Genomic DNA, 17,832 nt, shown 5'->3' on the forward strand with positions numbered 1-17,832 from the left:
TCCGAAACCTAGGTATTCCCTGCCTTACCCCCTGGTAAACATTACCATCGTTCTCCACTAATAAACAAACGTTGTTTTTATAAAAACAACAATAAAAGGGATAAGCCTGACCATTTTGCAACAACAAAATATGTACTATTTATATATCTGCAATTTTTTGTTCTTTGAAATAAATTAAAAAAAAAAAAAACAAATGTATGCATAATTTAATATAAATATCGGTTATTATTAGTTTAATAGGTAATAGGTATTAATATGTGCCAAATTTGAAAATAATCGGATGCTTATTTCCCGTTTTATGAGCTTCATTGGTATTCAATATGTTGACCCCTTTGTGAGGGAGGTAACAGAAGGAGTGGATCGATATCTGCCATCTTCACGCAGGATCCTGTGCTGGTATAAATGTTGGGATATGAGAAATTTCAAGAGAATTGGATGCTTATTTAGTATTTTATTAAAATTATAAATATTCAAAATGTTGACCATTTGTTGGGGCCGATATTGCATATTTTCACCCCTGATATAACATTGACTCTAATATTGCCTCTCCGAAGTAGTTTGACAATAATATTACGATGTATTAACTTTGGGTCGAATCGGATACTCCCTTCAAGAGTTATCGCGCGCACGAGCCAGACAGACCGACGAGCACGCCTAAATATGGACAGATTCATCTTGAAACAGTCATCTTGATATAACACAAGTGGGCCCTTCTTTTCCACGTATCACATATTTTGTGGTTTTTGAATGCCTGTTACGAACACGTTGTTGACCAGAATTCGTAAACAAATAAGGCAATACGAGTGGGCTGGTCAAAAACAAAAAATTTCCTTCCAATTAAAAAAAAAACACAACGCTCTTGAATTAACCATAACGCTTTATTTAACTTCATAAAATAATTAATTTTAAAAATATCGCGTTTTGCTGAATGAATATCTTTCGTTAATAATAACAAATTTCATTAAAAATAACAATAACAAAACAAAAAATACTTTTCATAACAAGTTTTTTGTCTATGGCTACTGACGTTTGTCATCATGTGACATTATTAGCCGTACGTAGAGAGTTGTATTTTCTTTGATTTTTTAACTTTGCCCTACCTTGATATCATTGTACCATGCTACTACCCATGGTACAATGAAGAGAAGGTAGGCCAACTTTGAAAAAAATTGCATATGTAGAGGTCTACCCATGGCAAAAGAATACAGGTAGATGCATCAACGCTTAGGAGCATTGATATGTCAAAAAAATGTTAAAGTTTTTTTTTTCAAATATAAGTAGATTTTTATATGTTTTTCTATACTACGTCATTCGGAGGCTATTATAATTCGCGTTTTTCAACATTTTTTACAAATTTAAATAGTTGTTCATTCAACATTTTCAATTCCAAAATTGGTTTGACAGTTCATTGTCCCAGCAGCTGTGTCGACGCGTCTACCTATATTCTTCTACCATGGGTCTACCTGTTTGGCTTGTAATGTCAGAATTAGTATCAAAACAATAAAAAATCAAACAACTTGTTGCATTTATTTTGAATAAATAATTGAAAACCACGATAACTGAATGAAAGATCAACACTTCTTTTCGAAACCATCTCTAAAAGATTATTTCGCTACAAAAACTCTAGATTTTGTCGATGCATACGATGAAATAAACATTTTGAAAACATCCGAATCTGAATATTTTCTAAACAATTTTTTTGTTATTGAAAAGAAAACACATACATAAACAAATAAAGATGACACATTAAGCCAAGAAAATAAAAAAAAAAATAAAATCATATGGTATCAGAGCCCTACCTTGATATTGTACCATGCTACTACCAATTAAGTGTTCAATGATTTAAGAAAGGAATCCAATTTCAGGTATCGTTTGTGAAAAACCCGAGGATAAAATAATAGACATAAAACTGGCAATTTTCACAGCGACTCATATTGCTATTTCAAGTATTGATCATCTAATAGAGATGTTAAAAACACTATCCATTAAGGAGTTCGAGAAATTAGAGTTGCACAGAACAATGTACAGTGCAATAATAAAGCGTATTGTTGATCCAGTCCTGCTATCCCAATGAAATTAAAATGTTCTATTTATTTGTTATTTTCTAGTTTTATGATATTTTACATATATAATATGCAAGATACATTATTCTATGAATTGAATTCTATGTGCAAATATTTTTTCAAATAAATTTACTCTGTTAGTTTTTTGTTAAATGCTTGGGGATTTTTTTTGAGGAAATTGAATCAAATTTGAGGAGATCTGGAGAAAACGTTTATTGATTTTGGGGACGAGAGACAGAAAATACTGGCAACACTGCCGGGGACCAAAAAATGTATTTCGCTATCGCCGGCAAAAAATCGTACGGCTTCGAGTTTTTATTAAATCTCTCAACAATCAAAATAAAAGTGAATGAAAAGTAAATTTGTCTATTTAAAGCAAAAATGCTCAGTGATAAAGCAATAAAACTATTAGTAATTGGCGAAAGTGGAGTGGGGAAGTCAAGGTGAGAACAAAAATCCATTCCGCATAACTAATAAAATAACATTGAACTGGTGCTGTCACCTAAACTATTTTGCGTATTTAGATCATCAGTTGTAAATATACAAAGGCAATGAGTATGCGATGGCGTGTATTCAAACAAGCTGATATTTTTCTTGAAGACAAAGTTCGTCATCCATGGGTCGTGTTAAAATTCTGACTACACTTAGAGAACCCACAACATTCTCGAATTTAACTTTTCCACGTAATCCATATATACAATGATTTTTCTGGCCTTTAGCTTTCCATGATCTACTAAAAATAAAATTTGCTTCTATTTATGGTTTTGAATATTTTCCCAGTTATCATGCATCGAAACTAAAATTTCAAATTTATAGAATATTTATGAGGTTTTTGTTAGTGCCATTCTGAGTAAGTGCTATAAGGAAGGTGCAAATATTTTTGTGGACCATAACTGTGAATTGATAGAAATGATAAAAAGAATTAAGCAATGATCAATTCCCATATACCAAAAATATACTGGTCGATCCTATTCAAGATCAATGGAATCTATTCACATGCCTGAAGTCGAGAGGAAATGTTGTAGGTTCATTGAAATATAGCTACCAGCCTTTTGGTTTATTTTGAAGGATTCTATTTTTAAACGTTTCTTTCGTCTGTTCCATAATAATTTCGATTCGTACAAAAAGGCCAACTTTTCACCACTGACAAATACATTTGCAAATGTTGTCCTGCATTTCCCGTAGTGTGTGTTTGAATTTCTGGTGTTTGCGCTTTGATAACGAAATCAGGCATCGGTCCATGTCAGCAGTTTTAAATACGCCTTGGTACAATGTGTATTTGGGTATCATTCATTGAAATTTTTAACTTTAAATTTAAAAATTTTGGTAGAAGCCTCAAATATAAAATATGTATGTACACTGTATTGCTTATCAATGTGAGTCGTTTATTCTTATATCTAGTTCAAAACCGGCAACGCTAAATTTTTCTAAAACTATTGTTTTCCTAAGTTCTCAGTTCTAATCTGAAATTTCAGTATATCAACTGTCAAAATTGCTCTCTTCAGATGTTCTCGTTTTCTATGGTGTATCGGACATTTTGTAATAATATGTAAACCTTTTTTGGTAGGTGAGAAGATATGTACTTGGCGTGTTTGGATATTATTTGTACATCACGCTAAATTTTTGGAAGGTCTGTTATACTCATATATAGATCTACCTTATAACCACATCTCGTGCAAAAAACATGAATTCCCTGCTATAGTAAATTGCCAGGTACGGCGTTTTACCCCAAAATGCTAGCTTTGTTATATTGATAATCCTATTTTCAACCCTACTAAAAAATATATGGATGATTTTAAAGTTTTTCAATTAAAATTTTGATTTTTCAGTACCTATGGGAAACAAGTATGCGTTCTATCAAAGTATTAAACTTTTGCGGTGAAAACGTCATAAATTGTGTGCGCCTGTCATGTAAATGGGTTTATTAAAATCAATTCTTTATCCGGTTTAGCAAACATTTGATAAACAGACCTACCCACTGCCCAACGTACCATACAAAAGTACTCATCTTCTCTAATAGGGTAACATGTTTTGCGAGTCCGTTGTACCAAAATACACAAGGTCCATAACTTTAAGGCATTCAAGCATTTCATAGATTCCCATTGGAATAGTTTCAATGCAATTTTCCACAAAATTCTATTTTGATTTCCTTTTTTTTATTTTTGCTTCAGCTTATCATTGGCAATGCCAGATTGTTAAGTTTTCACAAATGATTAATTTTTATTTGAAGAAAAAACGGTTTTCACAAGCATATATTATGTGGCAACACTTCTTCAATAATTGGTTTCTTCAATTGAAAAATTAATTGTAATTATTTTGTAATTAATTGCAAATTATTTTAAATAGGAAGAAAAAATTGATTTTAAATGTGTATTTGTTATTACAACAACATTTTTATTAATTTATAGTATTTTTAAGTCACAAGTTTATATAAAAATACAATTGTACTAGCAAAGTAAAAATTGGTTTCATTCCGAATAAATTCGTTTTTTCAGTACAGAAATTACTCCACTTTCGATTGGAATTCTTTTCGTAAATGTATTTCTTTATGATAAACTTCGAAGGCGTACGTCAGGCGTACTAGTGTAAAAAACAGGCAGCCGGGTAATTTTGCACCGTGAAAATCACATTATAAAAAGTATCGATGGGAAATTTTTTAATTGCCTGTGTCGAAAGCTCTTCACTTTTTCATAATTTTTCATTAACAACATCCAACTTTCAAAATTAAAAATAAGAATTTCCTTCTTAGAAGTTAACGCATAACTTTTGTTCCCTTCCAAAAATGTATGGATTGAATGGCGGGACATGTACCAAAAAAGAATATTTGAACATAACGTTATAGATCGCGAGAATAACATTGATCGTAGAAAAGAAAAAATTAACAGTTTACTTTTATCAGCAAAGTGACCTGCTCAGATATTAATCGTATATTTAGGTAAACTGTCACATTTATCTGAAAAAATTGAAGAGTTATTTCATTCAATCTACGTGAAAACTGAAATTAAGGAATTAATTTTAAAATTATTTGAAAGCTATGGATGAGTTCCAATATAAATATGGGTTGCCATTATCGATTTGGCAAATGTGATTACCTAAATTTTATTCCCATGCGTTATACATTCGTTTTGATTAATATTTGCTCTGTTTTGCAATTTTTACTACTTTTGTAAAATATTGGCCTATTCCAGAATTGCAATGACCGATAAAGGGAATATGATATCAAAAAATGTTGCAAAACTAGTAGATTCTTGCATGTTTTGGAACAGAGCATATATATGTTGGAAGTTTTTTCTATCAGAACACACACGTTACTAGAAATTGTAAACTACGCGGCGTCAAATAGGTGATTGCAACACTACTATTGCTGACAACTTGAAAATTTACTTCGCCGTCGATATGTTTGTTACGGCTCTGGCTAGAATGACGGGTGACGAATCAGCTGTTGTTAATTTACGGAACGAGGACTGTTTATGTAAAAAAGAATCAATTGGCTCAAATGGCACTTATCCAAAAGTGGAATGCGCTGAAACGCAACAAATCCTTTAAATATGGCATTCCGTTTCTTGTGTTAATGGTGGGTGGTTCTTTTGGTCTACAGGAGTTCACAAAATTAAGGTAAAATTCTGCAGCACAATCTTGATTTCCAAACGGCTTATTTCTATTTCTTAACTTTGCTATGTTGTAGATACCAGTTCTCCAAACAGAAAACCATAACTCCTGACGAAATGGAACAGCATGGTGTAAAAATGAAAAAACCGGAAGAAGTCACAATAGAAAAGGTCTATGAAACAGTAAAGGATTTAAATATAGAGGATTGGGAGAACAAGAGAGGACCAAGACCATGGGAAGAAAACTAAATAGAAATTGCTTCATATATTTTAATATTTTTACTTTGTAATTTATTGTGTTTCTTGGAAGAGTTAAACAATGTCATTTTAAGTATATTGAACTGTTTTTTTTTTGTGTACTGAAAACCCTTAAACCAAACATTGAACTTCCTAAGTCAGTTCACTTTAGCGAGGTTCATCCATTAATCTTATTTTTGACATTTGCTAGTCTCACTTCGGGTATTTGAAAAGAAGGCTTGAATAGTTCTCTGAAGCGACAGTTGACGAGTTCAACGCTGTAGACTACTACAGTTTTCGTTGATCCAAAATCGCTGAGACCAAAGTATTCCTTCGAATCATAAAGTCCATTATCTTACCTCAAAATCCATTGTCATTGAATAACAAAATGACATGTGAGAGTTGCTGTTTGGAAGACTGGGCGACGACTCTGGCGAAGACTACAGTTTTGCAGCACGTAGCAGCGTCTTTCAACCGGGTGAATCTGGAAACTTTAAAACTATAGTGATAACCTTAAATGGATTCGATCGAAATTTTTTGCGATATCGACTTCAAAAATTTGGCTTTAATTTTACTTAAGCTAGGATATAATCTTCGTAGTTGCTATTGTAGTCCAACTGGACAAATTTCGACAATTGGTATGGTATTATGTGTTTCGACCGACATGGACACATGAATCTGTACTTGGAACGTATTCCAATAGCTGAGAGCTCGGCCCTCGCAATTTCAAAAAAAAAAAAAGAAACTTACTTTATCGGCCTAAAGAGAAGGCCGTTTATTATTTTTAAAATATTGATCATAATATATCCTCTTCTCTTTATTTTAGTCTTATTCGTCGATTTGTGGAAAACAAATTTGACGAAAGTCATGACGTTACAATTGGTATGGACTTCAAAAGCAAAGTGATGAATATTGACGGCGTGGACTATAAACTGGCACTTTGGGATACAGCCGGCGCTGAAAGATTTCGCAGCTTAACACCCAGTTTCTATCGGAAGGCGTTGGGTGCAATTTTGGTGTATGACATTAAAAGTAGAGAGTCGCTGGTCAAATTAGAATCTTGGTTTGATGAACTAGAAAATTACAGTGATAATCCAAACATTGCCACAATTGTTGTGGGCAATAAAATAGACGAGGAACGCGTTGTAAGTCGTGAAGAGGGTCTTAAATTTGCTCGAAAACATCGCTCGCTATTTTTGGAAACCTCAGCCAAACATGATAAATTTGTTGCCGATGTCTTTCGAGATATCGTTGAGAAGGTATATAATATACATAGCATAAGCACTGTTGTCATATCGCTCATGTACTCAAAGAGTGTAACATCTCAAAAGATTCAGTCTAAGATATAAGAAAATTGTTTTGTTTTTTTAAAAATCTAAAATGTGTCTTCTTTCTTTTAGATTGTCAGTTCAGGCAATTTTGAACAGTTCAATAACGGAGATCGGATCGATGTGCGTACTGAAGATGAAGAAGCAGCAGCATCGTCTTGTAGATGTTGATCTACTATACTGAAAATTTTCTTTTTTATTGCATTTGTTCGCGTCAACCCTATGTTTACAACGGAATATTGAAAAACAAATTATTACTATTCTTAATCACTTTTACAATGTTTATGTTATAACCTAATTTAGATATGAATAATACTGGTAGTAAATGTAGTATTTATTATGTATTTGTGTACCAGCAGGAACTCTTTATGTCATAAGACAAAATAAATCGTCACAATAGGTTGGTTTCCTATAATCCCAAACTTTTTTTTAATAATGTCAAGTGGTTATACTTTATAAGAGAGACTTGAACTCAAAACACTACATGGAAATGTAAAGATTTTTTAAACAAAGATTCATTTTTTTTGAGCTGGGTTAACGTCGATTTTCTTATAGATAAGTTCAAGCAAATTTTCTCATACTTGCCAAACCCAGTCAGAATTAATCCTTAGTCATCCATTATGTACAGAATCAACTCCGAGTTTGTAGCAATTTCATACTAAGAAAGTACAGCAATATTTAATTGTAAAATCTAAATTGTATTGACAATGTTCGATGATAGTATAAATCTATTTTTTTTTTTAAATATGTTGGTTTGATTTTCGAAGAAAGATAAACCAACGCTTATCCCATGCTCTCGTACAAATAGTTAAACTTGTGAAATGAGCTTCGGGAGTTTTGATAAGGAACAGCAGTCGATCCACTGGAAATTCTCTGGGTAACTTTCGATGACATTCTGAAATGCCATCATTGTGGTTTTAAGCATAGCATGCAAGCAGAGTAATTTTTTTAATTGATATTGCATAAGCTTGCAATTCAGATATTCACACTTTTGGATGTCAGTCAGACTTCAATAGCTAGCATTCAGATTAGTCTTTCTTGTAGATCTCGTGCAATATGTAGATAATTAAAAACGAACAAATATCGCTGTCCTGTCAGAGTCAGCATTTTATGCATCAAGTTTTAGCAATAAATATATTAAAAAAAAACAAGACTCTTCTACTTTAGTTTCGATATCAAAACTTTTAGAAGTAAACTATAAAAAGAAACACATAAAACATACTTTTGGCGAGTAAGGACTTGAATTGTCATTTGAAATGCCACGAATACAATTAAAACACAATTACTAATTGGGAACGGATGGACAAAATTCAATCCTCTCTTTATTTATTTAGAATATTTTGATTTGTTGTTTATCGTTTTTGCTATAACCTGCAGCAAATCGTGTTTGCCATGGGCTAACAAAACATTTTTTTAAGTAAACATAGATATTTAGAGCAATCCACATTTGTTTGTTCGATTTTTTTTTCATTTATTCTTGTTTTTCTTTACTATTAAGTTTTTTATTGTTTTGCAAATATGTAATTATTTAATACACAAAATTAAAGAATGTTTTTAAAATAAGAAATTATTTACCTAAACCGATCTTTTTAGCATCCACTTCGTAGATGAGAAGTCTCCACATTTTGACAACGAACACCTCGGCTTCCTCGTCAAGTACCTTTTTATTGTTAGGAGAAATACACAACAATTAGACTCGTTTACATTATTTGAAATGTTATAATTACCATTTGTACATCGTCCAGAATACTTTGAGGTGAACTGCCAGCTAAAACCTTGGAGCAGATAAAATCGACTAATGTTGGCTCGGGCTCTCCAATGTATTCGATGATCTTCTTGTTTATCCAAGGGCGTATTTTGCGCTCCATAAGATTATTGTCGATCTCGTTGCGATCGAGTTTATAGTTGAAAAGATCCTCCTTTTGGGTCGGTATCCTGTCAATAATGCTTTTTATGTGGCGTCGTTTTTCATCGTGTACCTTTGTACCACTACTTTCATCCTTTTTGCTACTTGCTGCTGCAGGAACAGCATTTGTATCATTCTTACCGTGTTTTTTATTTGCAGCCGAACTTCCACCCTTTTCAGCAGAAACAGAGACAGGACCAGACGTGTTGTCATGTCTATCGCTTGGATTCACTGTCGCCAAACCATGGGTATTCTGTTGTTTTGCCTGATTGTCATCATAATCTGAAATTGTATTGAACGTAAGTATTATGTGGATGGACCACCAACGAAATATATACATACCTAGAGGTACCAATTTTCGTTTCTTTGAGTTGGAGACATCATCATTATCGTCATCAGCGCTAAACACCCCAGGCGCACTTTCTATCTTCTTCTTTTTTGCATTGGCTCCTAAATTTAAACTGATGCCAACTGTTGGCATTATCGGAGGGGTTGACACGGAATCATTGGTTTGTGCATGTGCAAAGCCTTGAGGAGTGGCCGGTGACATAGACTCTATATCATCGGCGTTTGTATAATCTCGAGACTCAGAATCGTGTCGGCTATAACGACTACTGGCATTTGACATGGTTTCATGGGCAGATGCGTCATCATTGGATATGGAATCAATTGACCTTGCTTTTGAAACGGGCCTTGACGGTCTACTAACAACAGCGGTTGACGGCACTGTGGAAGCACCCACATGGCTGCCAAGACCGTCGTCATTTCTATTGTAAACTTCACGCTTGTCGGAAATACTGTTGTGCTTTTCTCGACTTCTTTCTTGCTCTTTTTCCTTTCTTTGCATATTTTCCTGATTAACGTCAATAATGATCTGAGGTTTATAGAGTCTTTCGTGTTCTTTTTTCGCTCTTTCGTATTCCTGTGTTGGATTATCAAATTCTCCACTGAAAATTTTATTTTTTAATTCATCCAACTCCTCTTGTTCTTTGTTGCGATCCTTTGCATCAAGATCTGCCTCTCGAACCCGTTCAGCTAGGCGCCGCTGTAGTTCTCTTCCTCTAAAATCATGAAATAGTGGATAATTGCAAACTTAATTCTTTTAATAACTTAATCCAATTTTTGACCTTACTTGTAGTACTTAACGTCATCTCTTTCGTCGTCGTAGTCTTCTAGGAACTCTTTAAGGCGCTTTGCTTCCTTTTCGCGCTCTTCTTGTTTTATCTTTTCTTTAAGACGGACCTATATTTTACAAGATTACATTTTTAATATGCCAATTTACTAATGATTGGAGCAACTAACCTTTTCGTATTCTTTTGCTTTGCGTTTTTCCCTTTGCTCCCAGTTCATTAATCGCTCTTGATATGCCTCTTCCTTTTCACGGGCTTTCTTCTCGGCTTTCTTGCGTTCTCTTATCTCTTCTTCCATCTCCTTCTCACGCTGGACGTCCCTGACGTTTTTTGTGATTTTTTCGTCTCGTTCCCTGCAATTTGTACTAATTAATATTATACGCCAAGAAAAAGTTTTATTCGCACCTTTCTCTTTCCCTATCACGCTCCCTTTCGCGTTCTCTTTCCCTCTCTCGTTCGCGTTCGCGCTCTCCTCTTTCTCGCTCTCGCTCACGTTCCCTTTCACGTTCACGCTCTCGCTCCTTTTCTCTTAACTCTCTTTCCCTTTCCCTCTCTCTTTCACGTTCACGCTCTCTCTCACGTTCTCTATAGTCCCGCTCGCGTTCCTTGGTTCGGGAAGGGCTCCTTTTACGACGAGGCTCCTTAACAAGTTCTGGCTCTTCTTTTATACGGACAGGAGAGGATATGGCACATTTCACAGCGCCATTTTCATGTTCGTCAGCATCCCAATCCTGTTCGCTGTCACTATTTGCTTTGCGCTTTTCCTTATCCTTTTGATCCCGCTCCCTCTCACGATCTCTATCCCGATCTCGTTCCCGCTCCCGTTCTCTTTCTCTCTCCTTATCTCGCTCTTTTTCTTTTTCCTTCTCTTTTTCTTTTTCCTTTTCTCTTTCTTTCTCCTTCTCCTTACGATGCTCATCAGCTTCGGCTCTTTTACGAAATTTTCCAATTTCACTACTTATAAGATTTCTCTTATCCTCTTCCAGGTTGGTCTCATTAAGAGCTTTGGGAACTTTGACTTCGTCAACACGTCCTGGTTTTATTTTGCCACCACGTCCACTAAACATATCGTTTCGTGCGTTAGGATCAAATTCTTCAATTTCCTGCCTATGTTCCTCAATTATCTGTCTCATTAAACGCAGAGCATCTTCATCATTGTTTTTCTCATTCTTCTCCTCGATGGCACCGTTTTTACGCTCCTCCTCCTTGAAGTTGTCCAACAAAAGTTTATTTTTAGCATCAACTTTTGCTACCAGTGTCTTGCCGTCTACTTCAATTTCGCTAAGTAAGCGCACGGCCCGCATGCCAGCCGTGGGTCCGCTAAAAGTAATAATATTTTATCGTTCGAAAAATACTATCTAAAATAACAGATATAATTTCTTACTCATATTCGCAGAAACCGAAAGTCGATACACGCTTCCAATTGACCACCGGCCCACAAGTTGCTAGTATCCGTTTTATTAGGACCTCTGGAACACGTTCACTAATATTGCCTACAGTTAAGAAATAGATTGTAACGATTAACATGTGCTTGTGTTTTGTTGTAAAGAAAAACAAGAATTACCAACAAACACCGTTATAATTGGTCCTTGAAATTGTGGTACGGGATCCGGAGGTCTTTGATAAACAGTTGGTTGTGAACTAATAGTTGCTGAGTTTCTATAACCTCGTGAAGGAGGTGGTGGGTGGCCCATCATCTGTAAAGAGCGTACAGCAAAACATTAGGGGAAGTCTACAACCGAAACATTTTCCAAACTTACATGCGGCGGAGGTATGGATGGATTCATATAAGGGGCCATTGGAGGGCGTGGTGGATATGACATTTTGCCGCTTAATATATTGTTTCGAACGTTGGTATTTAATGCAATGACAAACTCGAAAAATAATTCTTATTGAGGACCACTTCTTCACCTCTCATGCAATCTATCACTAGTTAGAAGCAGCAAACAAGCAAGCCGACTTACTTTGCGGCGTGTGCCAGCGGTCGCTGGTATGTCTACTGCAAAAATTAAATGCACCAACAACACACACACTATTTTCACTTGTCAAATTTCTTACTTATGTTGAACTATCTTTTCTACGACATTCGTGCAAATCCCCATCTGTCACAAAAATATCCTAATTAAATAATTTATATTTTTTTGTTGAAGAAACAAACAACTAACAACTCGCGAGATTTGACGAATGACAAGACAAAGATGGCGATCGAGATAGGGATCTGTACGTCGGTATTCGATTAATCGACAATTGTTAAAGTGCAATGGTAGCACTGCAAACTCGACAATTAAATCAACGAACAGAATGAAGACGGATTCACAATCACAAAATTTGCAATATATTAATCTATATTTTTTATTTTTCTTAATCTTGACAAGCAGATAAAATTAAGAGAAACAGTGGAAAAACACCAATTTAGTAAGGAACAACTATAGTATAATAACAACTTATTTTTACCCTGATTAAAGTATTCTTGAGGGAAGGACCCGGGTACAGGAAAATTCCAAAGGATAGCTACTTAAATGAAATATCAAATTTAGAAACATTTTAGTTCGCGTAGCCGGTGTTGGACATACCTATATGAGTAAAACTCAAGCCCCGGCTAAAGGCCGTCCACCCAGCACAACATACAATTTAGAAAAACTGAACATAATCGGCTCGTGCTGGTTCAAAGATCCGTATCTCTCGATACAAGAAAGATAATAGCACCCATGGGACAATGATATCAAGGTAGGGCTATGATACCATATGATTTTAATTTGTTATTTTCAATTAATTTGTTATTTCACTTCAAAAGAAGTGTTGACCTTTCATTCAGTTATAGCGTTTTTCAATTATTTATTCAAAATAAATGCAACAAGTTGTTTGATTTTTTATTGTTTTGATACTAATTCTGACATTACAAGCCAAACAGGTAAACCTCTATACTTCCAATTTTTTCAATATTGGCCTACCTTCTCTTCATTGTACCATGATAGCACCCATGGTACAATAAAAAGGTAAGGTAGAGCTCCCAGCTGATAACATTTTTTTTCTAAAGGTACGGTCACACTGGGCAAATATTTGATCGAAATTTGTTATCTCATATTTGACTGGACAAATGTGAAATTCATACAGAGTTGATTCGATGTTCATATTACAGTCAAATATTTGACAGATTTTGTTTGTTCAAGCAGGGGAGAAGGGAAACAAAAGACCGGCTGTTGTGAAATAAATGCCTTGCCAGAACAACTTTTTTTTTTTGTAATTTTTGTATGTTTATATGCACATACAAAATCATGCATATAAATCATGGTGCATAAAATTCATAGTAGGGTAGTATGCTGTTGTGTTCAATTATTGGGCTGTTCCAGAACCTGCAAGAATCGACTAGTTTTGCAATTTTCTTCGATATCATAAAGGCAAAATCGGTTGTTGTAGTAAAAACATTTACATTCATGCAGTTCTGGAACAACCATATGTAAACATTTTATATATAAATATATATAGATATAGAAAATTATTTTGAGAAGAAATTTTGACCTACTACTCACTTTGGTGGGCTTTGGTAATTAATTCAAAAATACCAAACAAACAAAACTACTTATTGCATTAGTCTGTCATTATATTCTTTAAACATCATGTTACAAATTCTTCTGTTCTTAAAGAAAAATGGTGAGACAATGTTTTAAACCGATATTTTTCCTTGTTTGACCTTACAAAACATTTGCAACGTCAAATAAATGTTTGACAAAAAATGAGGAAAATAATTGATCATATGTGTTCACATTATGGACACACTGGTCAAATTTTTGTTTCCTGGCAAATAATTTTGTTTTCCCAAAATCAGCTGTTTTTGTATTTGCCGTCAAATAATATTTGTTGGTCAGATTGTGACAAAGAAATATTTTACATTTTTCGTCAAATATTTGCCCAATGTGACCTTACCTTAAGTGTGCCCGACTTCTGCCAATTTTGTGTATGTATTTGTTGTTTTAAAAAATAAAAAGATATTTTCAAAATCAATGATTGGAAGAAACTTAAATTGCGGGGCGCGCATTAATAACATTAACGAGGTTTACCATGGAATTGAAAGATTGAACACTTAGGATCATATTTTTGAGAGAACATCAAGGCATTTCATTTATATTTCGCGTTATTTGACTCATTTTAGAAATGAACAAAAATATCAAATAAATTAAAACAACTTGTTGCCTATAATTTTGAATAATTCTGAGAGGAAGCGGGCATAGCCTCAGGGCTGTATTTCTGCAGTTTAACGAAGCTGTTGTACCTCCTTATTGTACCATGATAGCACCTTTTGAAAGGTTATAGTGTCAACTATAATTTGGGTTAAATTTTATGGGCTCCAAAAACGGGTCCAAAAAATCAATGATTTTGATTCTTGCTCTCAAATGTTGGATATTTTTCAAATATTAGCTTTCAAAACATACCTATATTGTCAACATCGGTTTAGTAGGTCCGGGTCTTGGTATATGGATCCGTCCCCCAAGAAAAAAATACTTTCCCGGAATCAGCGTAAAAACTAAACTAAGCCAAAACATTTCAATGAACTGAATGGGGTTGTATGGAATCCATGGTAAAGTTAAGAAGGTAAAGTCATTTGAAATAAGCATACCCATTTCTGCATTTTCTGTAATTTTCCTTGTCACATTTCACTGCATAAAAACAAGTTCCCATCTCTGAGTTGTGTATGTACAATGGATTTATAAATACAAATTTTGACAATGAGATGTTGTCAAATGAATAATTTTTGAAAAAAATTCAAGCATGACTTTACCTCCTTGATTCTACCATGCATGGAATCAAAGTGACATATCGTTCGATCCGAGAAAGACAATAACACAAATTGTATCATTTTGGAAATGCTAGGGTGGAAATACATAAAGCGCATATTAAGCTGATGAACAAATGAGTTTTAGGTTGACTTAGTTCGATTTTGGCCCTAGGCTCCTTTGTTAATCTCCGAAGAAGCCAGCCGATAACATAAGTCAGCCAGATAAGCGCTTTATGTTTTCCCACCTTTAATTTAAATTGTCATATCCATTACTTTTACTTCAAATAAATCCTCTCAAAGTAGGTTAACCCTACAAAAAGTTCTAACGTAAACATGGCATTATAGTGTTCACCATAACTTGCCACTCGTTTTGTGTAAATTCCTATATAAAGTTCAATCCGGGACCTTCGATTTTGGGATGGATACCAACACAGTCGAGTTGAGGAAAGTACTTCTTCGTAGAGGTCTTTCAGTGTTATGCTAGGAACACAATTGGAGCGAACGACGAATTTTTTCGCGGCGTATGTTCGTCGTCAAAAATAAAAACCATATGTGTATATGGAAGTGCACACAATTACGGCGCCGGCGAAAATTTCGTCGGTCGCCGCGAACTCAATTAGCTTTATTTCTATTTCATACGCCGGCGAACGGCGACAAAACAGTACAAGGTGGCCATACTTGTACGAATTTTATGTGTTTTAGTAAATAAAGTTACTTTTTACTTAAAAATTTGTTATGGTCACTCTACTATCTGTTATTCGTATAAAAAAACATAAATAATTTGTTTATTTATTTGTGCACTTGCGCCTGAGTGAAGATGGATATCAGTGAATTTATAATAGAGAAGATGGACATAACTGAAATTATAAATTATGAGTTCTTGTATAATTTTCATTGAAGTCAACAAATGAGCAAAAAGTAAACAACTTCATCAGCTGTTTTATAATTTCGTCGGTATTGTGTTCCATACGACGAATTTTCGCGGCTCATTTTGTCGCCGCGTAGGGCGAAATTCGTCGTTCGCTCCAATTGTGTTCCTAGCATTAAGCTATTTTTGATTTGTCTTCCTAGAAATTTGATTGTATTCATCGTTTCTATGGTGGTGTCTTGTATTATTATATGGGGAATCTTCCTTGCTACTTTGGATACATACATGGTACAATGAATTTAAGGTAGGGCAGAACTACCATATGATTTTAATTTTTTTATTTTCCTGGCTTAATATGTCAACTTTATTTGTTCATGTGTGTGTATTCTTTTCAATAATAAAAAAATTGTTCAGAAAATATTCAAATTTGGGTGTTTTCAAAATGCTTATTGCGACGTATGCATCGACAAAATCTACAGTTTTTGTCGCGAAATAAACTATAAGAGATATATAGTACATGATTTTGAAAAGAAATTTTGATTTTCATTCTGTTTTCGCGGTTTTAAATTATTTATTCAAAATCAATGCAACAAGTTGTTTGCTTTTTTTATTGTTTTGATAGTAATTCTGACATTACAAGCCAAACAGGTAGACCTCTATACTTGTAATTTTTTCAAAGTTAGCCTACCTTGTATTCATTGTACCATGGTTACATATGTTTCTGCAGTTTTTTTTTCCATATATATTTTATTGTGACATATTCGGCCCTATTACGGTTATCGTCGGCGTCGCAAAATTAAGTCGAGGCGACAATAATGATATTAGGGTTGTCGTTTTTTGTCGATAGCGACAATGGTTGCCATTATCATTGTCGATACAATAGTCGACGTGAAGTCGATTTTTGAGAATATCTGTCGCCGTAAAAAATTGTGACGACATAGCATTTTTTAGTCGACGTTGATATTGTAAGCATTTTGTATTTGATATTTGAGCATGAAAATAACAACAGCAAAACAATTTGAAATTTTGGTTTCCGAATTGGAAAAAAATCCATGTTTGGTAAAAGGGTTTACCAAAGGTCATGTTCCAGCTAATTTTAAATCTGATTGGGAATCTATTGCTACAAAATTAAATGTAAACGGGCCTCCGATTAGAGGCTCCGATGGCTGGCAAAAAGTATGTAAAAATTAAAATTAATTTTGTATGTTTTTATTAGTTGGTTTTCTAAAATTCTTCTAGGTTTGGAAAAAATTTAAAACTAAAAAGGAACTTGTGCACAACAAAGATGAAACCAGCAGCACTGGAGGTGGCATTTTTAAGCAAATGACTGTCGCCATTGGATGAGTCTGTCGCTAATATAATGCAGTTTCAAAAGTTACTGAACAGACCAGGTGGTGCACTTGGAATAGAAAATAAGGAAAACATAAGGGTAATAGACGTTATAGTTCATGAAAATGAGCAAGTGGACAATGCTGAAGACGAGACTGATGTAACCTACTATTGAAACTTCTCGATCGCCCAGAAAAAAACAATGGTAAAAAGTCATCAAGGAAAGTACAAACTATTGAACTCTTGGAAGAGCGTTATAAACTTTTGGAACAACAAAATCAAGAGCCAGGCAATGCAAATATGTTTGTTGGTTGCCTTAACACTCGCCGCTGCACTACTAATACACACTTCTTTTCATCCTCACTTGAACTTAAGATATGTAACGCATTTATAATCTTCATTTTTTTTCACTATATTTTTTATTTTTTCGAAAGAGTCGAAATTAGAATTCAAAATACAAAACAAAATTATCTTTTTTTTTGTCAATAACAAGGGAGTGTTGCCAACGTTTTTTAATTGTTGCCAACTTTTATTTTAAACTGTCGATGTCGCTTCTATGCCTTACCATAATACCATTTTTGAATCGAAG

At 34.2% G+C, this 17,832-nt stretch overlaps 3 protein-coding genes across 5 annotated transcripts; 2 read left to right on the top strand and 1 right to left on the bottom strand.

The window, feature by feature from the left end:
* Positions 1–2,345: 2,345 nt before the first annotated feature.
* LOC101893348 (ras-related protein Rab-18) lies at positions 2,346–7,651 on the top strand. The gene is made up of 3 exons (XM_005179317.4): positions 2,346–2,506; positions 6,735–7,167; positions 7,309–7,651. Exons 1-3 carry the CDS (start codon positions 2,445–2,447, stop codon positions 7,405–7,407), a joined length of 594 nt encoding a protein of 197 aa, XP_005179374.1. The 5' UTR covers positions 2,346–2,444; the 3' UTR covers positions 7,408–7,651.
* Positions 5,246–6,007, top strand: LOC101893187 (cytochrome c oxidase assembly protein COX16 homolog, mitochondrial). Its single transcript, XM_005179316.4, has 2 exons — positions 5,246–5,678; positions 5,749–6,007. Exons 1-2 carry the CDS (start codon positions 5,560–5,562, stop codon positions 5,918–5,920), a joined length of 291 nt encoding a protein of 96 aa, XP_005179373.1. The 5' UTR covers positions 5,246–5,559; the 3' UTR covers positions 5,921–6,007.
* An 871-nt stretch (positions 7,652–8,522) lies between the features above and the next one.
* Positions 8,523–12,475, bottom strand: LOC101892896 (RNA-binding protein 25). 3 transcript variants are annotated; one of them, XM_005179315.4, is made up of 10 exons: positions 12,331–12,475; positions 12,033–12,271; positions 11,837–11,969; positions 11,657–11,765; positions 10,678–11,592; positions 10,445–10,625; positions 10,275–10,384; positions 9,485–10,203; positions 8,964–9,424; positions 8,523–8,896 (listed from the first exon to the last, which is right to left on the bottom strand). In XM_005179315.4, exons 2-10 carry the CDS (start codon positions 12,093–12,095, stop codon positions 8,804–8,806), a joined length of 2,784 nt encoding a protein of 927 aa, XP_005179372.1. In that variant the 5' UTR covers positions 12,096–12,271; positions 12,331–12,475; the 3' UTR covers positions 8,523–8,803. The 3 variants fall into 3 exon arrangements, with proteins under 3 accessions (XP_005179372.1, XP_058974536.1, XP_005179371.1); XM_059118553.1 differs by having other exon boundaries at positions 12,033–12,268; positions 12,331–12,467; XM_005179314.4 differs by having other exon boundaries at positions 12,033–12,466.
* Between the last annotated feature and the right edge of the window lie 5,357 nt (positions 12,476–17,832).

This window comes from Musca domestica, unplaced genomic scaffold, assembly GCF_030504385.1.
Source record: "Musca domestica strain aabys unplaced genomic scaffold, Musca_domestica.polishedcontigs.V.1.1 13, whole genome shotgun sequence".
Classification (NCBI taxonomy): Eukaryota; Metazoa; Arthropoda; class Insecta; order Diptera; family Muscidae; genus Musca; species Musca domestica.